The 26,608-nt window shown below is 38.4% G+C and overlaps 1 protein-coding gene across 4 annotated transcripts in view; it reads left to right on the top strand.

Moving 5' to 3' along the window:
• The window catches only part of SFMBT1 (Scm like with four mbt domains 1), a 136,476-nt gene extending 112,156 nt beyond the window's left edge, over positions 1–24,320 (top strand). For 3 of the 4 annotated variants that reach the window (XM_081967967.1, XM_081967968.1, XM_081967969.1), the window contains exons 11-21: positions 1,291–1,417; positions 1,808–1,921; positions 3,481–3,523; positions 5,140–5,204; positions 6,831–6,970; positions 10,298–10,407; positions 12,000–12,175; positions 13,823–14,001; positions 14,111–14,341; positions 17,760–17,888; positions 20,158–24,320. In XM_081967967.1, coding sequence (XP_081824093.1) covers positions 1,291–1,417; positions 1,808–1,921; positions 3,481–3,523; positions 5,140–5,204; positions 6,831–6,970; positions 10,298–10,407; positions 12,000–12,175; positions 13,823–14,001; positions 14,111–14,341; positions 17,760–17,888; positions 20,158–20,298 — 1,455 coding nt within the window. In that variant the 3' untranslated portion in view covers positions 20,299–24,320. The remainder of the gene's footprint in view (positions 1–1,290; positions 1,418–1,807; positions 1,922–3,480; positions 3,524–5,139; positions 5,205–6,830; positions 6,971–10,297; positions 10,408–11,999; positions 12,176–13,822; positions 14,002–14,110; positions 14,342–17,759; positions 17,889–20,157) is intronic. The other variant, XM_081967970.1, reaches the window with a different exon arrangement.
• The last annotated feature ends 2,288 nt before the right edge of the window (positions 24,321–26,608 follow it).

Below are 26,608 nucleotides of genomic sequence, written 5' to 3'. Positions count from 1 at the left end.
GAGCATTTCCCCATGCTGATGGCAAAGGAGTTGGTAAGTAGCATCTCTTCCATCCAAGTCCTGGGAGGAAAGCCCAATTTACTGCCCAATTTGCTTCATTTACTGGTTGCAGCCCCATTTGTGGTGGCTTGCAAGTGACAGATGCTGGAAAAATTACTTCTTCCTGTCTCCTTTGAAATTCCCATTTTGAAAGGGAATCTTTCTCCCAGCTAATTGCAGGGTGACCAGCCATTTCATTTATTGCCGTCTGGAAGGAGCCCAAACCTCTGTTCTAGGGTTTTTTTTTTCCAAGCCTTGTTTCCAAGCTGGGGGGAAGGAGGGGGAGCATGCACTCACAATTTGTTGAAGAAATATTTCTGCGACCTTCCTTCGTCTTGTCGTGTCTCCTCCTGCATTCCTCCTGATGCAATTAAACTGGAAGCAGCATTCCATTGCCTTTGAAGTTCCGCACTCAGCTTCTTATCACCAAAAGCTTCTCATGTATTCTTCGCTGATATTTACGCTGTCCCGGTCAGCATTGGGAATGCCGAGACCCCATCACCAGATCTTCCATCACCAGCCCTTCCCCCTTGATAGGGGGAGGGAGCTAGTGAATTATTTTAAAGTAGAGAGTTGAAATAATGTTAGGGTTCTAAATACCATGCAGAAATAAATCATTGTCCAAGGCAAAACATCCTTTAAGGTGCAATTTATTCCGCAGGCATGTTAGCACGGCTATGGAAAATTTCAACTCTGAATTACATCCTGTAAGTTCACCCAGTAGAAAGTTCATGATCTCTCCCCACACCCACAAACCCATCACATGTTCCAATCATCATCTTCCACGCTGGCATGTGTACCCATCTTCTTCCGGCCAGGTGTCGAGGTGCTGAGACAAAAGATGACCTTGGCTTCTACAAAAGAATGTCAACAATCCATTCTACAATCCTACTCCTTTCTATTCCCCCCTCCCAACTACTACACTAATGAAACAGCATAGAAAATTATAAGAAAGTGTGGCAGGCCAAAGATCCTAAAAAGAATATAACTACAGGCCTGACATTTTGTGCATTTAAAGACCTTGTGCATTTTATTCAAGATGTAAAGATTATTTGTGTTGTTCAGTTGAAACCTCATGTTTTTCTAAAAGGTTTCACACTCACAAGGTATGAACAACCATCTGTTCTGTTGGTGACTTCTAAGTGTCCTCTTTACTGCTAAAATTATTTTGAACTATTTTTTCATTAATATTTAATGTGAGGCTCTGAAAACACATAATAAACCATATACCTTGTGTTGTGCTTTTTTTAGTTTAATTCTGAGCATGGTTTTAAGGAGAACATGAAACTTGAGGCTGTGAATTCAGAAAACCCAGAAGAAATCTGTGTGGCTACTATTACAAAGGTGAAGGATTCCTATCTCTGGCTACAGCTGGAAAGTAAGTATTCTTTCAGAGAAGAGAAAGAGCAATGCTTTTAACTTGATTTGCCATTCCACAGGTCACCTTTACAGAAGTATTTTGCCTGAGTGTCATAAACAATACACAGCAAACTATTTCCCTTCAAGAAATGTTTTGAAATAGCTGCATTTATTTTTTCTGTATTTCTTTTTACCATTCCTGATAATTAAAAACCTTATTAAAAAGATACTTGAAGCCTGATGGAGCTAATTGACAAAATTAGAGACAGCTCACAAGTGCAGAGGAATGAAGAATGTGCGAGTTCATAAGAAGTATTCTAGCTGGTTAGCCTTGTAAGATGATGGGGATATAATGGTAGCAGTGGTGACAATTGTGCTTACATACATTATGATCATTGTTATTATACAGGTTCTAAAATCCCAGTCCCTGAATTCATAGTGAGTGTGGAATCTATGAATATATTTCCAGTTGGTTGGTGTGAAACTAATGGATACCAGCTTAGACCTCCTCGCAGAGTAGTAGGTATGAATATTCTTTAGATTTTTTAAATCCCGCCTTTATTATTTTATTACTTTATTACTCAAGGTGGCAAGCATATATAATATTCCTTCCTCCTCTTGTTTTCAAGAATCCTGTGAGACGGGTGAGAGAGAGTGATTGACCCAAAATCACCCAGCTGGCTTTCATAGTTAAGGCAACTAGAACTAATGGTCTCCTGATTTTTAGGCCAGTACTTGGACCACTGCAGCAAACTGGTGCATAGCTGTTTTAGAAAAAGGGATAGATACTTCGAAATATTTTTATGTGCATTTGTTAAACATAATAAAAAGATACACACATTGGGTTGCAACATATAAACATGCTTGTAAAGTTCATAGGAGGCGTAAAATTAGTGGTTTTATTTCATTCTAAGAATGCCTGAGAACTAGTACCATGTTTTCCCGAAAATAAGACCTGGTCTTACAATTTTTGGGGCCTCAAAAGACACATTAAGGCTTATTTTTGGGGAAACATGGGCAAGCCGAGAAATGGTGGGACAGATTGACACCTGATTTAATGGAGGCAGGTGATTCCGAAGCATGGGGAATCCCCCCATGCTGCCACATGTTGGAATCACCTGCTTCCATTAAATCAAGTGTTAATCAGTCTCACCTTCTCTCAGCCTGCCCGTGGCAGTGATTGGGCAGAAGGCCGCATGACACATCGGGATCACCTGCCCTCCCCCTGTTCCTCTGCCTGCTGCTGGTGCTGCTGCGTGTCAGAATCACATATTTCCCCCAACGCCTCTGCTTGGAGGGCTGGGCCGGTGGTAGCAAGCATTGGGGCTGACCGCTGCACGGCTGTGGCTGCTCTGCCATACACCATCTGCCCAAATGCGCTCTTCGCCTCCTGTGTTAGTCATGCCACCCCCTCTCCCGGGCAGATGAAGGTCTTCACGGGGGCTTATTTTGTGGGGTAGAGGTTATATTAAGAGCATCCTAAAAAAAATTAGGTTAGGGCTTATTTTCTGGTTGGGTGTTATTTTCATGGAAACACAGTAGCAAGTTAAAGATAAGTGTTTGAAGCTGAGGTCACTATGGGTATTTCGACAGTATGTGTTGGTGCACTTGCAAAACTGATGCCATGAAGTTGTGAAATATGCCTGTTTATTAAATCAAAAGTCAATCCCCCCCCCAACCTTCACCACCCTGTCCTTTTGGCCATGTTATCTAATTTCTTATGAGCTCCAAAGCCATCCCTACAGATAAGAAGTTTGATGTTCCAATTCATTGTTTTTTAAATTAAAAACTCCTGTTAAAACTCTAAGGCCCTATACCTGCTTTAAAGGATATTTGCTAAAATAAGTGCATTATATCGAATACTTTAATATTTTTAGGAACTGAATTGGAGAAGTTCCCATTTGTAAATCAGAAAGAATAAAATCATCATTTCCATATTGTTGTTTTGTTACTAGGTTACAATTCATTGTGATTATGTTATTATTATCATGCAAAGACCTGCAGTCGCTTTGTGTCCTCATAGGATATATTTTACAGTGTTCATATTAGATTAATAATCAGCGCGTTTCATTTGATTTACAGTGAATAAGGAAAAGAAAATTGCAGTTGTTCAACCAGAGAAACAGTAAGCATTAATCTTAATATTTATAATGAACAATGATTTGATTTTCAGAATATTAAATACAAGGGCAGATAACTAGAACTGGGTATTTTGAAACCCTTTTTCAACAGTGCCTCTTTCTGTCCTTTTTACATTGTGATACCCTTTATAATATATTTTAATTCATTTATCTACCACTGCATGTTTTTTTAACCACACTAATGTTCTGAACAGCATACATTAATGTATGGGCAATTCGTTTAATTGATGTTTGAAAATGGAGATTGTCTTGAGCCTGACCCTATTTTGTTGTACATCTGGGAAAAATACATTTTATATTTGTTTATTTACATGTATTTATGTATTTAATTAGAACATTTATATGGCTTCCCAAGTCACTCACAATGAGTCTGGGCATTTTACAGAAATACAAATTTACTACAAAAACCAATAAACTCCCCCAAACCAGAAACTGACCATACATGAATGCATATATGCCCACACTGTTTAGCAAATTACTGAGAAATCTCCAGGATTGCTTTTACTTGAATTCTCATAGTCTCTTGTCAATTTGGGGTCGCGTGGAAGAGCTCTTTTAAATCTAGTGTTGTCTTTAGGCAGAGATTTGTCCTCTGAGTTTGCTGCTCAGCTCTCAGACGTTTCATTACCAAACTAGGTTGCATCTTCAGCAGGGTTTTGGGTGAAGTGTTTTGTTTGTTTACATAAGTACTGAGTGGTCATTTGGTCTTGTGACTGGCTGAATCACAAGACTGATTGAGCCACAAGACTGGTTGCTGTGAGGCATGAAATTTAACTGGTGAGGGAGTGGTTGGTACTATCATAGATTGGTGGTTTGGATGGTCGCTTCCTTATTGGTTCGTACACTGGTTCTGAGTCAATGTGTTTGTTGATGGACCCATTGATAGAATGCCAGGCTTCGATAAACTCATATGCCTGATGGGTTTTGACTTCAGCTTCATCCCAATCAAACTGGTGTTGTGTGTTGTCAGTGTGATGAGCGATCGGGGACTTTGGGTCGTGCTGTTTGACATGGTATTCATGGATTCTAGTTTTTTAACTGTTGTCCTGTCTGCCAGGTAGAACTGGTTCCAATTGTAACTGATTCTGTATATTATGTTGGTGCTGTCTTCCTTCCACGTTCTGTCTTTGATCTTTCTAAGTTCCTGTCTGAGTGTGAATGTGGGTTTGTAGGTTATTGCTATTCCTAGGGGTTGCAGTAGCAGCCACTTTTGATGTATGGCAGGATTGTCTTCATTTCAGATGATAAATACTTTAAGTAATGTTCCTTCTCCAGATCCTGGAGGTAATGGCCCATTGGTTTCCATTTTTGTCCCCGTCCCCCCCTTTTCAGGAATTTAACACTTTGGAAAGGGTAGGAGAATTGTTCAGTGTCCACTTATTCATAATACATAATTATTCTTGAGGCATTTCCATATTTCTGGTCATCTTATTTTCTGCTTACATTAAAAATAATGAAATGTGCCCTTATTCTCAATCTGTCTGAGTCTTATACATCATATTTGCTTTAAAAAACAATATGGTACAAAACTCTGCAAAATTCAAATTTTAATCTTCCATTCCTGCTCATCCATTCCCCCCCCCTTTTTTTTTTTTGTCAGGATATTATCTTCAAGGACTGTCAGTGAAGGATTAAAGACCCAGGAACTGAACTCAACAGACACTAGTAAGAAAGCAATGTTTACATGTTAGACAGTAAGACTGCAACTTACCCTATCTAGCTATGATATCTGTATGCTTTATTTATATTTATGAAAAGTGATGGCTTTGAAGTAATTATAAAGATCTGTCATTGACTTAGATTTCTTGAACTATTCGGTGAGCATGAGGCTTTTCTTGCATGCATTTTAAAACATTTTAGTTTTTCCACAAGGGACTGTCACTCCTTTACAGATAACTCTGGCAACTCTATAAACCATACGCTTGATAGAGTAAAATTTCATATGTAGAGATGGTGAAATTTAATCATTTGCTAAATTGTTTAATGAATTGAATGTTGAATAATTACACCCATTTCTGAAATATATAAACCAATCTGTTGGCACACCTTAAAACCTTATTTGCACATTTTGCAGTGCCTGCAAAAGATATAGTTTGAGGCACTATCTTTACACAAGTAGAAGCTGTGATCATTCTGGAATGTAACTGTATTATTTTTAATGCAGAGGGGTTGCATCAAGATAATCTCATTTTTATCTATGCCATTTATAAACCATGTGACATTATGGCTTTAAGGAAAGTAATTATTATCCCAAGGATAGTTATAATGTAAGATTAGTTAACTTCAACGATCTCACATTACCGGGGTGCTTGCTGATTTATTTTGCTATATTGAGCAATAAAGTAATTTATAAGTACAGTATTATTTAATCCTTAATCAGTATAACACTGGAAAATCCTGTTTTTGAGACAACCATCCGTTACAGGATTATTAAGCAATGTTTTTAATGAGACAGATATTTCTTGCATCTATTAGCTTTTGTTTGGCTTTGAAGTGCAGTCATGGAGTCATCCCAGCCTCAGCATGACTAATTAATATGAAAACTACAGTTACTGTCCCCTTTATTCTAAGGGGACAGAAATGTATTATAAGATTCCGAACGTAACCCAATTGTTACAGAATGTGTTGGAATTGAGTTTTCATCGTTTCTAAGAAAAGGCTTCTGCAATTGAATTGGAATATGAAAAGAAAGTTTGCATCCTTTAGTGCCTCACCCACAAGGTGTGAAGCCTTACCTAACATTTCAGGAATTTTCTTATAGTTTTAGTTGTTCAGACTTTGGTCCGAATATGTCTTCCACCAGCAGTTCAGATAAGGCAACGTTCTTTATTTTGGGCATTTCCCCATCCTAGGATTAATTAGTATACCATTGATTAAGAGCCATGGTGGCGCAGTGGCTAGAATGCAGTATTGCAGGCTAATTCTGCCGACTGCCAGCAGTTCAATTTTGCCAGGTATATAAGTCTAAGTGCTATTGCTGTTGCTATTGCTATTATTGGATTATTTAACATTCCCAGTGATTGAAATAACCAAGTGGGAAGAATGTAACAGCAAACATCCAAATGTGTATTTCAAAGAGGACCAGTATTTAGAAGTTGATGAGCAAAATTGAAACCACCACCACCCGTTCGTGGAAAAATTGTCTTTCATGAAACCAATCCTTGGTGCTAAAAAAGTTCAGGACCACTGCTGTACATTTTATATAGGAAACTGCCTGTTACTTTATTTTCTGTTGATTTATTGGATGTTTTAAGTAGGTGTTTGCATTCAGAAATTGTTTTATTTTTCCAGTTGTAACAAATGGTAAATACTGTTGCCCAAAGATCTACTTTAACCACCGATGCTTCTCAGGACCTTATCTTAACAAAGGGAGAATTGCAGAACTGCCACAGTCTGTAGGACCTGGAAATTGCGTCCTTGTTCTTAAAGAGGTAAGGGCATCTGCAATGCATGGCTGTGTATCTGCAGCACCATTTACTCATTTGGGTATTATTTGGGGAAGAATGTTGGGATTTTGTTAGGAGAAGATAGGAACAGAAGTAAGAGTGTCACAATCTGACAGTGAGCCACTTACAATGCAATAAACGTCATCAGAAGTTCAGATAGAATGTAAGTTTCATTTCAACATCGTGGCGATTTTCCTCCATAAGTGAAGTTACTATTGTCATGCAAGCAGGCAGAGAGAAAGAAACTTTGAACAGAGGAAAGAACTGCCAAGGATAAACCTCCAAAACAATTATTTCAGGGCAAATACCTGGCTAAAATATGTAGATCCTTGAATTTATATCAGAAACTTAAACCAGTTTTAACTTTCAGTTGACTTGTATCTTGATATAAGACACTATGCACACTGTACATTGTACTGCATCTCTGTTATCTGGAGGAGCATCCCACAATAATTGTGGAGAAAACTGAAAAATCAGCGTTTGTGGAATCCTTTCCTTGATCATCGTACTCATATTTGCCTGTGATATTTATGAAAAAAGGATCCTCTCATTCTGCTGTACCTGTCTGTCTTTATTTGGTTATTCTGAGCCTTCCCATGGGCTTTTATGGGCTCTGTTCTTTGTTTATTGTACTACAAAGATGTAGACTGTTAAACTTTCAAGAACTACGCCTGGAAAGTCATGCATGATTGAAATAGCAGCTCCACAGTATCCTTAAAAAAAAGAAAAAAATAGTCTCTGGATCTCTTCCTATTCCATTCCTCTTATATCCAGAGTTGTTCCATGTACTATATAAATAGTCCTTGAATTATGACAGCAATTGGGACCAGAATTTCTGTTGCTAAGCAATGTCATAAAGCAAAAGCACATTTCTTAGCAATGACAGTTCCTGGAGTCCTGGTTGCTGTTGTTAGCTGATCCCACATTCCTTAGGCGAGGCAACTTCCTTCCAGTTTTTAGATTTTAGAACTAGTCATAAGGCTTTTATAGTGGTAGCAGTTTGGTTGAAGAATCCCCTCCTCCAATGAAATTAAATTGGGGCTATTGATACTATGTTTATAACAATTGCAGTTAGAGTCATGGTGGTGCAGTGGTTAGAATGCAGTATTGCAGGCTAATTCTGCCGACTGCCAGCAGTTCTATTTTCACAGACTCAAAGTTGACTCAACCTTCCATCCTTCTTGAGGTCAGTAAAATGAGGACCCAGTTTGTTGGCGACAATACAGTATGCTGACTATGTAAAACACTTAGAGAGGGCTGTAAAGATTGTGAAGCAGTATATAAGTCTAAGTGCTATTGCTGTTGTTATTGTATAATACTTTATGATAAACTGCCATGGTATAGTTTTAGATCAGGAGTGCAATATATAACTTATACATTTCTACATTATCAGACATTTTAAAGCTCCTCCTCCACCGTAATCATCTTGGAGACTAATACATAAACATAGTGCTTGCCCAATGGCTCCTATTCCATGCTCCTACATATTTTGATTCTTTACAATTTGCTCCCATTCCTACTCCACCTTCCTTTCTCTTTTTTCTGCCTGCGCTATTCCCTACCCCTTAATTTTTTTTGTTGGGGAAGGGAGTGGGTTGACAGACTCAAAGATGCTTCCACTTCTCTGATTGGCACCAGAGTGGAAGGAAAAGTATTTGTTTCAATAACTAGCATCTAGTCACGGGAAATAATATATCACTGCACTTCTGGACTGATAAATTGTGGTTAGAACTGGCATAAGAAACAACTTTAAGCTGCTAGTGTATGTGAGCATTTTTGTTTGTCCCTATGAAATAGTTTCTATCATATTTTTTAAAATGAGGGTTTTTTTTAAAGCTATAATATAAGCACACTGGAATATTTTGTTTTGGAAAGGGTAAATTGAGTACAAATTTGCTACAAATAAATAAAAAGCTAAAGGAAAAAATAGATTTTTATTGGGTTTATAATTAATTTTATGTTTTCTAGAAATGCCTAAGGGATGTATGGGTGATAGGGATATGTACCAGGGACTGAATTTTGTAGCAAAAGAAACTTCCCAAGGCAAAATACCAAATTTGATGAGTCGGTAATTGGATCTGTTGTGACAAATCTATAATCCTTTGAGAACATCCCAGATTATTATAGCCGCCTTCGGGAATTTCAGCTACACATTAGATGTCATTGATAATGCTTCTTATTGGCAGCCTTGTCAGATACTGTCTAGTACTCAAGATTCAGAATTGCTACATAATTTTTATGATATTCAAGCAGTCATGTTCAACATTCAAGGTCTATATGTCAGTGGTCTTTTCAGAATTTTTCTTGGTAGGGATGTGTACATTACTTTATTTAAATCCCATCCTGACCAACCCCAGAAATGCTTTTTTTTTTTTTTTCATTCCGTAATAAATGTTTCACTACCTCTTGCAAATTTCTTCAAATTCCCCTTCATTAACTCATTCTCAGCTTGGCTACTTATCGTATCTCTTCTGCCAGTTCCATAATCTTCCTGCTCAGTGAAACTCTCATCACAATCTTTTTTCATCTTGTCATCTGCACTATACTTCAACGCTGTCACCATCGTCCCCTTATTACTTTCTTGATATATTGGGACTATTACTCCCATTATTAGCAGACAGCATTGTCAATCTTAGAATTGTAGTCTTAGATATTTGGAGGACATTTGGTTGGAAGAAGTTTGTCTCGTCCAGACTCCATTCTTTTCTTATTTATCATTAAGAATATATATTAATTTTTAGTATATTTTATATATACTGTATATTATATTTTAGTATAAGGCCATTATTTCCTTGGCAAACAAAAGAAATGAAATGTGCATAGAAATAAAGCATTCTAAATCAATTACAAGATCATTTGTTAGGGAACTATTTTATAGTAATTCCTGAATAAAATTGACAAACATTAATAAAAAACATTGTATTACACCTAGGGCGGAATGCTACTAGATTTGGAATCTCTGTTTCAAATTCTACACTGTTAAGTGCTTGGTTGAGGGCCAGTTTGGTTCAGTAGTTAGGTACCAGGCTAGAAAGTGGGAGGTTGTGAATTCAAGTCCCACCTTAGACATAAAATCACCTGGAAGACCTTGGGCCGGTCACTTTTTCACAGTCCTAGGAAGGAGATAAGAGCAATCCACTTCTAAAACCTTTCCAAGAAAATTGCAGGAATTAATAATAAGGTTTGTTTTGCCTTTATTGTTACAAACTGCTGGTCAGATAAATAGAGTTAAATAAGTTACAATAATATATTAAAATAAATCTTATTGAGCATATTAATACTACATCTATTTTTCTCTCTTTCTGAATTTAGGTTCTTTCTTTGTTGATCAACGCTGCTTACAAACCTAGTCGTGTTCTTAGAGAAATACAACTAGATGAAGACGCTTCATGGCATGGATATGGGGAGACTTTGAAAGCAAAGTAAAATACTCCATATATTTATATTTTGCTATTAGGGCTAAATTAGTTATACTGACCACAGTTTTGGCATGGCACTTTCAGGACTTAATTGGCAGAAGCTTGAAGGATAATGTATTTTATATCTGCAGTAGAAATCCTAATTGTAGATAAAAGTTGTCCTCATATTAGAAGTCATTTGAAGGGTTGTCAAACCACATGAGATATCAGCACTGTTTGGACTCAGGACTGCCTTTCCGCCAGGAGAATAAAACCTGTGACAGACCAACTAGCCCCTTTCAATCTCTACTCTGTAATTCAATTTAGGCTGGAGAAACAGGTTTTGGTTGGCTGCATGGGAGGTGGTGGGAAAGGGAAAGCTACTAGTCTCATCTTAGTATTTCCTAATTAAATCCTCTGCTCCGCTGAAGCTGTTTTTACATGGAAATAACAAGCACACCAATTTAATAACCGTCTTTGGGCTGCTTTAAGCAACTGATTTATTTATTCAGTCAAAGGTTAAGAGGCTTACTCAAGCAGAAAGGGAATGAAAGGCTGGGTTATTACAATTTCTTTTATTTGCTTTTGCTTTGAAAGTGGCTTGATAAAATAATATTAAGGCTATTCCAGAGCACCTCTCATAATAATACCTGAAATAGAAAAGACCTCAGTAGTTCAGAAACTACTGCTGTTTCAGCTCTAGCTGATAATGGGTTAGTCTCTTTTCCCTGTTGTCTGGAATAATTGTTAGTAAACCAGTGCTGCCTTCAGATCCTTTGATGTTCCTTTCTTAGAGAAAAGCTGGAGGCTATAATATTTGTAATAAACCAAAAAGGCAAGCATTTTTAACACAGGTATTGCTTTAATGTGCAAAAAAAGGAAAATAATATATTAAAAAAACCTGGTAGCATATACAAGTAGTCCTCAGTTCACAATGGTAATCATGAATCAGAATTTCCATCGCTAAGCATTGTGGTTATAAAACATGATGCCGTGTGATCACATCACAGAGATGACAATCCCTTTTGTTGTTAAGTGAGAATTATGCATCAGTAGATGGGGACCTCACATGATTGGGACTTGTGTCTTTCTGCCAGCATCCAATAAGCAATGTCAGTGGGAAATCTTGTAAGGCTTTGCAAGTCATAGATATGACAAGCCTTTCTTTAGGCAGCTATCAAGGAGGAGGATGCTCCCACACTCTCATATAATGGTTTTTTTTTCTTTCATTGTTAGATACTGTACTTGTTTTTTATTTCTGTGCTGTCCACAGTCAGCATGGAATCCTTGTATATCTAAATGAATAAATAAATGTTTTATTTATTTATTTATTTTAAACCAAGAAATTTAACATATGGTGATATCCCATTTACTCAGATTTCTTCCTCTCCTTATGTTTAGGACTGGCCTGACTCACATTTTAATCCATTGTTTAATAATTATTTATTCAATAAGCCACAGTTCATTGGACTTACACAGATATAGGCTATGGTTTACAAATCAAAATAGCATAAGCCATGGGCTGTAAGCCAGAATATGGTAGACTTTGGTTTAGTTACTGTACTGTATAAAGCCATCTCATGTTTCCTTATTAATGAAACCTTCCTTTGCTACAGATATAAAGGAAAGAGCTACCGAGCTACAGTGGAGGTGGTAAGAACAGCTGATCGAGTTGCAGACTTCTGCAGGCAGACCTGCATCAAACTGGAATGTTGTCCAAATCTTTTTGGCCCCCAAATGGTGCTAGACAAATGTTCTGAGAACTGCTCTGTTCTAACAAAAACCAAATACAGTAAGTGATTGTATTATTGGCTTTAATTTGCTCCATAACATGTAGGCAGTTAGAAAGAGCATTTTTCAATAAGTACACAATGTCCTAACAGCTTTATAATGGCTGCTAGTTGGCATTTTCTAGGGCTTTCAGTAAACAATAACAAAGCCTTTGGTGGTATAACTGGATTACAGCCAGTTGTTTGGATAACATACTGGCCTATGAATTAATGTTACCGTGTTTCCCGGAAAATAAGACAAGGTCTTATTTTCTTTTGACCCCACCGAAATAAGCGCCTGGCCTTATTTTCGAGGAGGTCTTTATTTTTTAGGTGCAGGAAGCGGCGAGCGTGGTCACCTCATGGCTGCTGCTGTGTTGCAATATTTTCGGTGAGGGCTTATTTTCAGGGGAGGGCTTATTTTAACACATGCGCTCAAAAGCCCGATTGGGCTTATTATCCAGGGAGGTCTTATTTTTGGGGAAACAGGGTACTTAATCAATAATAAATCATGGATACCATTTATGATTAATGGTCTTATGATAAGTGCCCACATTTTGGGCTTCAGACATTACAGTATCTCAAATCAAATTATGACAGCATTAAATTGAAAAAAATATTCAAAGATAATCTGGCAGTTCTTCTTCATAAGAGTTAGATAATTTCTTACTGAATGGAGAAATCCAATATGATGCTGAGTTCACACAACAAGCTTAGCCAAAATCTAGCAAAGCATGTTATGGCTAAGCCCATATGTGAATCCAACCATTGTCACTATAATTGCTGAAAGCTTTTTTCTTTTCTTTTTTTACTTGTTTCAGATTTTAGTAAAAAATAAAGTGCAACATTCACTTTCTTTAGCACCTTACACACTACCTTTTCTGTTGGATACCCCCTCCAGATAACCCTTCTTTGTATTATTTGTTCCTTTGGGGAAAATGGCTCTTTTGGTTACATCTCACAGTAGCATAACTGTTGTGTTAAGAAATCTGAATCCTAATTCTTGTAGATGAGTGTCAGCCTCTGTATCGCTACTGCTTTCGGCTGCCATTGAAACGGGGGGGGGGGGGGAGCATGGCATTTGGGAAGGGAAGTTTTAAGTACAGGAGGGAATTTTGTTTTCACCATCTACTGCGCATGCTGGAGATAGTGGATGAGCCCGCCAAGGCCAACTGTCCTGCATACCAACCTGATGATGTTTTTTGAAGATGGATCCCACATGACACCTGAGGGATTTTCACATTGGACAAGGAATGGGGTTACCAGGGGGAGGGGGTTGGGTTATACATTGATATCTATGATTACGCACGCTTTTGCCTCAGATCTTGCTTTGCTTAGCTGCTATCTTTTCATAACCAGTAAAAGTACTCTTAATTCTGAAACATGGAGTTAAGTGTTTTCTTTCTTGGTTACTGATGGAGGCTGCCGTGACAAAGAGTTTGACTTGTAAGATGGCAGATAACCCATCCTGATTTTTGTAAATACTCTGCTATTTTTCCTAAGGCATATACCATCATTGCTTCTACAGTAATGTAAAGGTTGCACACAACCAAAATAAGCTCTCTATATAATAAGAGGACTTCTAAGGTCTTATCTTTTTAAGGACTAACAAATGATGAATTGTGTTTCATGAGAATAATTCTTTTTTTTTTCCTTTTAACCACCTGCAGCCCATTATTATGGAAAGCGGAGAAACAAAAGGATTGGCCGACCACCTAGTATCCACAGCAACATTGAGGCAAGCATGAAAAAAGCAAACAGGAAAAGAAAAAAACGGAAAAACTTCTTTGTTCATAAGAAGAAGCGATCTTCTACCTCTGTAGATAACACACCAGTGGGATCACCCCAAGTAGGCAACTAGGGGGGATAGATTCAATATGCAAGCCTAAATATAGAGGTTGTGGGATAAAGAGGTTGCTAATCCGTGCTATTCTGAGTCGTTCTGTATTGTTTCTCAGGGAAGTGGCGATGAGGATGATCAGGATGAGATAGACGAGGAGTCTCTTACTGAAGACAGTACCTCTGAGCACCAGGAGGAACTGTCTGAAGTATCAGAGAAGAAATCACAGTCATCTTCCCCAACACAGAGTGAGCAGTCTCATTTTGGGGCTCCAGACCGGGACAAACGGAAAAGAAAACTACGGACTTTTTCTTTCTCAGATGATGAAAATAGGCCACCTTCACCAAAGGTATATTTTGATTTTAAAACATGTAACCATCATCAAGCTTTTCAGCAAGTCTCTTTCTTTCAGCAGGTCTCTCTCTCTCTCATAATAATAATAATAATAATAATAATAATAATAATAATAATAATAATAATAATAATAATAATAATAATAATAATAATAATAATAATAATAATAATAATAATAATAATAATAATAATAATAATAATAATAATAATAATAATAATAAACCCACAAGTTCAATCAAACTTCTTGAAGTCGCGAGAAGGTTTTTTTTTTTACCAAGGGCTTCTCTGGACACAATGGCGAGGAACCTGGAAAGGTAAGAGGCAGGCCTCGTGGCCCAACACCGCCCACCTCGCCCCCAATGATAAAGGCAGACTGCCTAGTTCCCTTCCCCACCGTCCCTTTAGCGAGGGGTGGCAGGTGGGGGGAAAAGCGAGGCGCGCCTCTTATCTTTCCAGGTCCGTTGCGTTTCTCGCCCTTTTGTCTAAATCCCCTTGTAAAAAAAAAACCTCATGAGTTCAACTCGCGAGGTTTTTTTTACAAGGGGCTTCAATGGACGAAAGGCGAGGACACAGCGGAGCTGTCAGTCTCTGGTAGCGCTAGGACATGCATCTCGCTTCTCCCCCACCTGCTAACTCTCACTAAAAGGACGGCGGGGAAGGGAACCAGGCAGGCTGCCTTTACCATTGGGGCGAGGTGGGCGATGTTTTTTTGCGCGAGAAGGAACAGGCGGGAGGGGGTGATTGCATTGCTGGCCTGCTGCTCTTTTTGCGGTGGGCTTTTTTTGCATGGGTGGGAAGAGCGGGGGGTGGAAGCACTTTGCTTCACCTGCGGCTGTTTTTGTGGCGGGCTCTTTTTGCGCGGGAGGGAAAGGCGGGGGGGTGGAAGCACTTTGCTTCGCCTGCCGCTGATTTTGCGGCAGGCACTCTTTTTGCCCCGCAAGCTGTACCGGTAGGTGGTACAATGGTAATGGCAGAGACCAGTTGTGCATGCACTTAAATAGTTGGTGCACGCTTATTTTCAAGGGAGAGCTTATTATGGCGCATGCTCTGAAAAGCCCGATTGGGCTTATTAGCAGGGCATGTCTTATTTTCGGGGAAACACAGTACTATTATTATGATTGTTATTATTGTTGTTATTTATTGTCAGTGCACAACATATGTACAATGAGGTTGGTTGAGCTCCGTCAGTGCACCCTCCCACAACACAATACAACTCACAGTGAAGACAAAAAGAAAAACAAAATATCCCTAACCCAATAAATCATATTAACAAACACCCAGTCCCATTACACCAGTGTGAACATGTTACCTGTTGCGCCGGCCCTGCAAGTCCATTGTATTACTTAGTTATGATGTTACTTCACATTCAGGAGTCTGACAGCCCACGGATAAAAATTGTTCTTCAGCCTGTTTGTGCTGTTGGTCTCTCTCTCTCTTTCTCTCCCTCTGATGTTTGCTAGATCTATTTACTATGTAACTTAAGTATATTTCACTGCCTGTAAAACTTGTACAATTTCCCTTAAATGTCTCTCTTCCTATATTGGCACCACTTGAGAGATGGGGTGATTTTCAGCTCACTTGGTGAAGCTAACCTTTAAAAAAAACCTGAGAAACCAATTTTCTTATTTTTTCCTTTATCCAGGAATTAAATCTACATTTAAAGATAGATGATTGACATTTATTTCTTAACTAACTGTTTGTGATTTAAAGCACATAAAATGCACCTTTCTGACCTATGTGCTAGTTCTTGTTATATCTGAATGTAATTTTGTTCCTCTTAATTTCCATGTGATCCGGATGAAATAAAATTCAGGTTCAGACCATACAACAATGGATTAGAATCACAGTCTTGATTATCCCTTTAAATAATATAAATCGGATATTGCCTATCCTCAGATTACCTACATTTATGACTATTTAATGATTATATGCCTAATGCTCAAAGAAACATGAAAAATGAATGCCATCAAATTAAATCCAAAATACTTTGTGAAATAAAAAAAACTCCCAATGATGATTGGATATTGCATCTATACTGCAACAACAACAGGAATGACAACAATAACAATAGTAGTTTGCAATTGCATTGCACTTTTTTATTCCTTTCAGTTCAGTTTGAGGTCTTTTATTTCTAGAAGCTGATAGCCGTGAATCTCTGCTGCACTAAACTCAAAAGTTTACATTGCCCAGTCTCAGTCGTATATATTTCAGGGCCACTCTTATATATTATTTATAATTTAGAGCAGTGATGGCTAACCTTTTTTGCATCATGTGCCAAAAGTGGGGGGAGCACAGGGGGGTCGTGTGCGGGTGTGCCCACACCGATAATGCGATGTGTGTGCCCCCCCTCTGCACATATGCACGCGCAACTATTGCTCTCCCCCACTTTTGGCAAGCCGGAAGTTCAGGAATGGTGACTTCCGGTTTGGCTGTAGGGGCGTTTTTCGCCCTCCGGAGCTTTCAGGGAAGCCTCCTGAAGGCTCCGGAGGGTGAAAAACACCCCTACAAGCAAACTGGAAGTCTGTTCCCAAACTCCAGAGGGTGAAAAATGGCCTTAAAAGAAGGCCAAAGTCAGCTGGCCAGTGCACGCATGCGTGCTGGAGCTGACACAGCAACGCCTCACTTCCCTAACAAATGGCTCCACATGCCACCTGTGGCACGCATGCCATAGGTTCACCATCACGGATTTAGAGCAATCTGATTATTTATATGGCAATTTCAAGCGCCTCTTTGTCATCCTTTTTTCTTTTACTAATCCTTTTGGCAGGGCTCTTTGCACAGAATCCTTTTTTTTACTTTAAGAAATTGCAAAACTAGGGTAACTTACTGAATTGCAGGTAGACCTCGACTTACAACAGTTCATTTAGTGCCTGTTCAAAGTCAAAATGGCACTGAATAAAGTGACCTACGGCTGTTTTTCACACTTACAACCATTGCAGGAGCCCCACGGTCACTTGATCAAAATTCAGGCACTTAGCAACTGTCACATATTTATGACGGTTGCAGTGTCCCAGGGTCACATGATTTACCTTTGGACATTGCAAAGTGAATGGGGAAGCCAGATTCACTTTGTTACTAAATTAACAACTGCAGTGATTCACTTAATAACTGTAGCAAAAAAAAGTTTTAAAATTGGGCAAAATTCACTTAAGAACTGTCTCGCTTAGCAACAGAAATTTTGAGCAGTTGTGGCCATAAGTCAAGGACTACCTGTACTATATGTTCTGCATTCAAGTTCACTGTCATGTTTTCAGGATAGTGCATATGTTACACCTCAACAAAAGGACTTCTTTTTACCCCCAGAATACTGGATCAGTGGATCTTCTAACTCATACAGAACATGTTTTTGTTCTGGAAAAGGTATCTCTAAGGAAGAAAAAATGATATTTTTGTCTTTATGTCTTGTGGCATAGGAAATAAAGATAGAAGTTGATGAAAAATTACAGCTGGACAGCAATCCTCTGGAATGGAGTGTAGCAGATGTTGTACGATTCCTTAAATCTACAGATTGTGCGCCATTAGCTAGAATATTTCTGGATCAGGTATGTTTTATTATTGGCCATAGATAATTGACTCCTTGAAACCATTACGTCAAGTAAAGTAACATTTTGATCCTTTTTACCTCTGTGTTTATATATACATGTGTCATTTATACATATATATAAATTATTGGGAACATTTTAATGGGAAGCTACGATTCCTCAGATTTTCTTTAGACTAAGTGAGACCATTTCCCATACTTTTAACTGTATCATTAGGTCTTTTCCTTTAATGTTGGTATGTATAAGTTTATTTAATTTAAATTAATGTATTTATATCACTGTGTATCTCACAGGATACTTATAATGCAATTGGTAGAATATAGATAATACAAAACATAAAAACGTAAAAAAAAACAATTTCTCTGAGATGAGATCTTTTCTAAGTGTTGCTCTCTTTGGACTCAGTGAGAAAGTAAATGTCCGACCCCGGCAAAACATTATCATGTTTTGGGGTCAATTTATAACGAGCAGGGACAATATTTTTCAGTTTGAAAGCTACTGGCACATTTGATTGCTAATAGGTAAAGTTTTAACTCAGAATCACATGAAAAATCCTGCTGTGTTGCCTCATTGTGGTGGGTAAGGGTGTATATCAGGGGTGTCCAAACTTGGCAACTTTAAGACTTGTGGACTTCAACTCCCAGAATTCTGGGAGTTGAAGTCCACAAGTCTTAAAGTTGCCAAGTTTGGACACCCCTGGTGTATATGGAAAGGATGAGCAAAGGAGGCTGGGAATATATGCCAAGTGTATGGAATCCCAGCAACATCACCTAAGAAATGATGATCATTGTAGCTGCCAGTTAAAGCAAGCAGAAGCCTCTATTGGACAGCAGTGCTGTGGGATGATATTAGGTCTGATAACACCAAAGACATCGTTTTATACTGTGCAGGAAAAGGCAATGATAAACCACTCCTGTATTTCACCAAGAAAAGTACACGGATAGACAAGATAAAACAATTGATACAGTGCCAGATGATGGGCTCTTCAGATCAGTGTTTCTCAACCTTGGCATCTTTAAGATACGTGGATTTCAATTCCCAGAATTCCCTACCAAGCATGTTAGCTAGGGAGTTCTGGGAGTTGAAGTCCACACATTTTATATTGATATCATATCCATTTTTCTTTCTTGTTCTTTTTATTCCTCTCCTTACATCCAGTTTATTTTAGTTACTGTAATGTATGTAGTTTCTTACCAAAGTTATACAGGTAATCCCTGAGTAACGAACCTTCGAAGTTACATGATAAGCACCCCCTAGTGTTTATGAAGGTCCTGAAATTATGAATGTTGCAGTACCACGGCAGTTGTTTGCCCTTACAAACGACTGAAGAGGCTCTTCAACATTCGTCCTGCCTATTCACACACACAAGCCAGGTCTTCACAGGCATTCCCATACCTTGAGAAGATCTCCTCTCTCTCACGGTTTCTTTGCTTGCATCCCTGGAGGCTTCAGCAGTCCTTTGCAAAAAGCCTTTGTCAAACCAGCGGAGCTTTGGAGGATGGGCACGTCCCTCTGCAGCTCTTTTTCTACTGGCAAAGGCTTTTTGCAAAGGGCTGCCAAAGTCTAGAGGGACACAATCCTCAAGGAGAAAGACCCAGGAGGGAGCGTGCAGCTCTCCATGCCTCTTTTTCTGTTGCCGAAGGCTTCATCAAGCACTTTGGCAGCAAGAAAAGAGACCCGGAAGGGAATGTGTAGCCCTCCATACCTCATTTTTCTTTGCCAAAGGCTTCATCAAGTGCTTCGGCAACGAGAAAGGGGCCCCAGAAGGGTGCACATGACCCTCTGCTCATTTTTGGTCGGTGAAGCCTTCATCAAGCGCTTTGCTGATGACAAAGGAGGGAGCAGGAAAGAAATGAGAGGCTGGAGATGAGACAGATCTTCATAAGGTAAGTGACCCAGTTCATCAGGATGTGGGGAAGGCAATTATGGGGACCCCAGGGGAGGAAAAATGAGGTATCTCAGTGGGGTGGAGGTGGACTTGGGTGGTCTGAAGCAGGTAGCCTCCTCCATCACTAGGCCACCCATGGCCTTCCCCACCCCGCAATACCTCGTGTGCACTTAACAAGTTGCACATTTGATTAGCGTGGGCAAAAGGAGGGAGTGATCATGTTCAAATTATGCAATTCGCTCCTACAAATGCTCAGGGCAGACTCCATTACATTCATAACTTGAGGACCATCTGTAATGCAATAATGAAATGCTTAAATGATTTGGGGCAAAACACATTTCTTTTAATGCTAACTGCTATTTCTTCCTTTTCCTTTGATAGGAAATAGATGGGCAGGCACTTCTCTTGCTCACTCTTCCCACGGTTCAGGAGTGTATGGACTTGAAACTTGGCCCAGCCATTAAACTTTGCCATCACATTGAAAGGGTTAAATTTGCCTTCTACCAGCAGTTTGCCAACTAAAACCGGAGGAAGAAGATAAGCTGAACCTGAAACTTTGAAGCACAAGTGCAGTAACCTGCTTTTCCTTCAGCAGGAAGAACCAAGAAGGGTTAGATGGAAACTGCTTATGAACTGGCTTTACAGTTTTGCACTTTGAGTGGGGAAAATACTTGGAGCAAAATATTAATGCAATCCTAACTATCTTTGCAGCTGTCTTTTGGCTTAAAAAAGTAGTTCTTTACTCATTCTGTACATCAGGGCTTTTTTATGAATAAAAGATGATTTAAATATCTTTTGCGAGGAGAAAACAAATCCTCCAGTTGTGGTATGGACAGAAAGAATTTACAGCATGTGGAAAGGAATGCAGAAGATGAGCATCTCTTTGCTGCTTGCTGAGTGACCGTCCTTTTTTTATTTTTATTTTTTTCAGTTTTGAAGATAATTTAAATGAGTAGACTAGCTGTTTGCCAAGATACGTGGTGTGGCCAAAAGTTTAAAAGTGAAATTGCAGCTTCTTTCTGATCTTTATTTTAGAGCCTACTCTCTACCTCTAAAACCAAAAAAGGCTACCAGGCAAGTAAAAGAATGATACAGCTACTGACTTTTCTGTAGTTAAATTATGGATGCCCCTCTTTTTCTACTGTCCTGACAGAATCGTAGCCTTTAGCAGCTACAGGATAGTCATAGACTGAAGTAGCAGCATTCTTTATTATGGAGAAATATTGATAAATGAAGATTGTGCCTGTCATGTTGCAGATAAAAGTAGAGAGGGAAAACTTAGAAATTGTGAATATTGATATGTGCTAAGCTAAAGTTGCACAGAAATATTGCCACACCCCAGAAATATTTTTTAGGAAATATGTAGCTATTTAGGGAAAATGACATGGTCTTCCCTTCTTATTTGCTCAAAACTGAATTTGCATCCTTAGGAGAAGAATGAATTGAGCTCCTTCCAGGTCTCAAATAACTAAATTTGTCAATTGTTATAGTTTTGTAAATGCACCCATAGAACTTGATTTTCTTAAAGTATATACAGAAGAAAATGGTGGCATAGTTTGCATGCCATACAAATACATTAGGAGATGGAGTTTGGTTTGCTTAACCTATAGAGAACTCAACTGAGTTCATCAGCTTAATATGCTGATCTAATACAAAGAGCTACTACCCACAACTGCAAGAACAAGCTGATGCTTTAACATGTTTTGAATGGAAAACTAGAAGAACCAGAGCAGTTTCTGCATTTCTACCTATTACATACATAAATTGTGGCTTCTGCCATTCAGTATTTATTATTCACAAGTTAGATCAAAGCATTGGTGACTTGTTGGAGAGTCATGTTGCAGGGCATATTGAAGAATTTTAGGAAGAGAGAGAGTGGTATCTTGAAAGAAATTTCTTAATAACTTATTTAGCTATATGGAATTCTAAAGCAGACAGAATGACTTCATGCTTCAGGTTTCAGTAAAAGTAGGTTTAATACATGAAATGATATGTAACTGAACATATGGGCCAAGTTTGCAATTAGATTTGTATATTGAAATTAGTGCTATTCAGATGCTCCATTATTTATAAGAACATGCATGTGTGTGAAAGTATAAAATGCCTATTTGGCATCAGAAAGAATATTGGGGGTTTTTGTAAAAAAAAAATGAATATCAGGCTCAGTGTAATTTTTGCTTTATTTAATTAGCTCCAATTGGAATACCTTCATGTGTTCAAATTTGTATGTGTAAGATTTTCAGGGTTTTTCAAGTAAAGCTTTCATATGTCATATACTGCTGTAAGTAATATTTTCAATGCCAGGTTATATTTATAGGCTGACATTCCAGTCTTGTTCTATCATTTTGGGCTTAGTATAACCATTAGGGATTTTCCAAAAAAAAAAAAAAAGACGCTTTTCATTACTTGTTACTTTGAATGAGTCATTTCTATGCAACGCGTGAGAAACGGATAAATTTCATTTCTTCAGGCCAATTCACGCATGTCTTGCGGATTGAAGTTTAAAAGGTTTAACACAATCTGTAAAATATTCCATATATAGTTTTGAAATATTACCAGAGTTTTGTAAAATGTAATTTATAAATCATTCATCTCTTTCCTGTTATTGCCCTGATAAGTCAGCTAGTCTTACCTGCTTTGCTACTGATATGACATTCAAAGCCTGTTGGAATATTAAAATTGATTAAGGAAAGTCTCCCCAGTTAGATAACGTTGTATATTTTTACAAGGCCAGTGACATTCTAGCTAGGAAAAATTATGTTGGTTTCAAGGCCTGCATTAATATTTACCCAAAGCAGAGAGAGTGGAAAGGTAAACATAGTTTTCAGATCTCTGGTGCTAATTGCTATAGAAAAAGCATATTAAAAAGTATTAGAAACCGGCAGCAAACTAGATTTTCTCATGATTTGTGTCTTGAGGAAACACTTTAAAATTTAGGATGATAGAAAAAACCCAACCATTAGCCTACTCTGAAAACACAAGCTACTTTTTTGAAGTTGACTAATGTGCAAACTATTCTTTCCGTAATTTTACTCTGTGTAGTTGCCATTTTTATGAGTCTAAAGATTTGGGAAAAAGACGCAATCCAATATTTCATATAGTTACTGAATCGAGCACACAATTTTCCAAGGTCAGAGATTTTTTTATTTTTTTATTGCCGGCCAAACTTTTATCAGTTAAGAAGAGTTGAATAAAAAGTTTTTGCAAAAGATGTTTGCCAAAATGTAAAGTCTAAAGTCAGGATATCAGCCATTTTGTTTCTTTCTGTAAATAACACTATGAGTTCACTCAAGATGTACTGCCAAATGTTTTAGCAGATATAAAATTCAACATTTTAAATGAAGGTCTTTAAAAGCCATTTTTGGCTTTGTCTAAGATAATTGTCTGCTGTGAAAATTTTTAGAATACCCAATAGTTGCTAAGCACAAAGAAACTGACATTTCCTGGAAACCTCACTGGTGTAAGTTTCACTATATTCCAGGTGCGTATGTTGGTGTTAAAGTTTCCCCAAAATATCCATAGATGACCTTTATATTTGAAGGCAGCCTTAAGGGTAAGAGATCAGAATGGATTTTGAAAGGACAAAACTAGTTTTAAGACTAAGTTATATCTATATAACTTTGTTGCATGTGCAGCAATCTAACTCCCCCTTCCCTTGACTTGGATTTATAACAAATGGATTGTATACTGAAGGCCATGAATGTGAATTCTTTTTTTATATCATGTTTCAAAATTATCAACACTGGAGAAGCACCAGCACAGTGTTTACTCCTCACACTTGCTTGCTAGAAATAGGTTGTATTATTTATATTATTTTAAGCAATTCTTTTAAAAAACCAAATTCCATGCAGGAGAGAACTTGTTTCCTTCAGTTAAATAAATTCAAAGTTCCACTGTTGTCCTGTGCAAGGCTAGAATCTGGAATCCCTATCATCTCGAACTTCACAGAAATAGGTTTGATATAAGATAGATTTGGGGGGATGAAAAATGTATCCTTTTGTTTGCCCTATGGAGCCTTATATACCTTATAATTACTGAAGGTTTGTATTCATCAGCTTCTCCGGCTGCTATTGTTTCATTTTCACCCATTGTGCGCACATATTCTCTTCTGTTCTGATTGTTCCCTTAATGTTCATAGACAATCAAAACCTCTTGAAAGAGCCTCTAAGGCAGGTACTGCCAGCATATTTCTTAGTTGTAATAGCTCATTGGACATGCACTTTCCTGCTTTGCTCTAAAAAGAAGATTAAAGATGTATATTGTGTTGTCTTTTCTGCTTGCTGTATTTTTACTTTAATTAATATATGTGTGTGTGCGTGTGTGTGAACTGAGGGTAAAAATTTGAAAGTAGAAGATATGCACATAAAATGTCTACTGAAGCACCTTCTTTGTTGCCTAGGTGCATCAGGTAAAGGGTTTTAAAATATTTTAGATTATTTGACTTGTTCTGTAAATGAATGTATATAATTTTGTGGTACTTCATGACCGTTTTAAGTGGTTGTAAGAAAATTAAAAATACTTAAATTGGTGCCAGTTTCCTTTGATATTGTTGCCTGCTTGGAATTTTTCATTACTAAATCTAATTTTCATTACTTGAAAATTCATAGCAGTATATGTGAATTTTTCCTCCCTCACTGTTTTTAATCTGGTAAATATTTTATAGCAGCACACTGTTACAAACAAGTAAAATAAGTCTTTTATCACATTAAAGTTTAAGCATTTAGAAATAATTAGATGCAGTATCGTTTCTCCCATCAGCTAAGACAGAATGAGAATGCTGTTGCATTAAAACACTGGAAATTCAAACTGTCACCTGATAGTACAGTAATTACAATAACAGATTTTCTTTGTTTCATCCCAGAAGAAACTGAAGCTTAAAAATATTTGGGGGCAACTCGGGTTTGAGATTTAAGGGATTGTTATGTTGCCAGTGCTGCTTTGGAAAGCATTTAAAATGAAAAAAGTCTTGCATTGTAACTAAACACATTGCTGTTCCACAAAGGCATACATATCAGTTAACCACTATAACAACAGAGCAGCTCTATAGGATAGTCCACACATCAGTGCTAAATTAGTATTTATTTAAGCCAGGGGTCCTCAAACTTTTTGAATGGGGGGGGGCGATTCACAGTCCCTCACACTGGGGGGAGGCGGACTGGCTGGGTGTTCATGTGACTGGGTGGGCCTGGCCAACTTAGTCCATTTTGCCTTTGTCCTTGCTGTACTTAACCAAAATAATCTATTTACTTAAGACACCCCCCCCCCCAAGGGAAAAAGAGCACAAACTTTCTTGCCACTTGCCTAACTTTATTACAACAGCAGCTTCAGGCTCCTTAAAATAGGCCATTTTTAAAAAGGATAAAATAAACAGGATTTCCTTCAAAATAACTCCTGATCACGTTTCATATGTCCCCACAATAAACCAGACTGAAAACTGCACCAATTAAGACTGCAACTAAAACCCCCAAGATGGGCATTGGGAGACACTGGAAGGCGGTGAGAATCAACACACACACAGCCTCCAATGGTGAATTAATGAGGGATAATGGTCCTTCAGACTGTTGGAGGCCGAACTATAGTTTGAAAAAAAACATGAACAAATTTCTATGAACGTTGCACATCTTTATTTGTAGTGCAAAAAACATGAAATAATACAATATTTAAAATGAACAATTTTAACCAACATATACTACTAATTCAATGGGAAGTGTGGGCCTGCTTATTTGGGATTACAGAGCTGTACTTTACATATGGAAAGAATCAAAGCAGTGGGTGAATTCTTCAGGCATTATACTGCAGATGCATTTGAATTGGTGTTAGCCAACTTCAGCTGATTTGAAAAAGGAGACTACATGTCATCCACCCGCTGACCCACTTTTAAAGCGCTACTTTAAAAGCAGCCACTTCTCTACTCACTCACTGGCCCTGGATCACATGGCTGTGAAAAATATCTGAAAAGCTGTTTTTAAAGCACTTTTAGACTTAACACACTAATTTACAAGCTGACAGCTGCTTTTCATCCCACCACTCAAGGGCTGGATACTTTATTTATTTATTTATTTATTATTCACACTTATAGACCGCCCCCTCTCCCGGAGAGGACTCGGGGCGGTGTACAGTCACTAAAATACGTTGTAAAATACATACATAAACAATTAAATTAATACTGGTGAAGGAGGTTGTGAGACTGTAATAGAATAATAAATATAATACGTTAAAAGCCTATAAAACCCCAAACCCAATTAAAATAAATAAATTAAATCCCGGGAGGTAAAACTAAGAAAGTGCCAGGCCAGCTGATTGAAATAGGTGAGTCTTTAACTTTTGTCGGAAGGAACGGAGGTCGGTGGTAGTTCGAATGTCTGGGGGGAGGTCATTCCAGAGGGTTGGGCCCATCACAGAGAAGGATCTACTCCTAGGTGTCGCCCGCTGGCATTGCCTAGCAGACGGCACCAGGAGGAGCCCCTCCCTGTGTGAGCGGATAGGTCGCAGGGACGTGTGTGGTAGGATGCGATCCTGCAGATAACTAGGTCCTCTGCCATGGAGCGCTTTAAAGATGGTGATCAATACCTTGAAACGCACCCGAAAGGCTACAGGTAGCCAGTGCAGCTCGCGCAGGAGAGGTGTTACGTGGGAGTAACGGGTACTTCCCATAATAACCCGCGCGGCTGCGTTCTGAACTAGCTGCAGTCTCCGGATGCGTCCCAAGGGAAGTCCCATGTAGAGGGCATTGCAGTAGTCCAGGCGAGACGTCACCAGCGCATGAGTGACCGTGCGCAGGGCACTCCGGTCCAGTAGGGGGCGCAATTGGCGCACCAGGCGAACCTGGTGG

Source organism: Natrix helvetica (assembly GCF_964273705.1).
Source record: "Natrix helvetica genome assembly, chromosome: 1".
NCBI classification, from domain to species: Eukaryota; Metazoa; Chordata; class Lepidosauria; order Squamata; family Natricidae; genus Natrix; species Natrix helvetica.
Note: the sequence above shows the minus strand (reverse complement) of the source record. Positions and strands in the feature narration are given on the sequence as shown.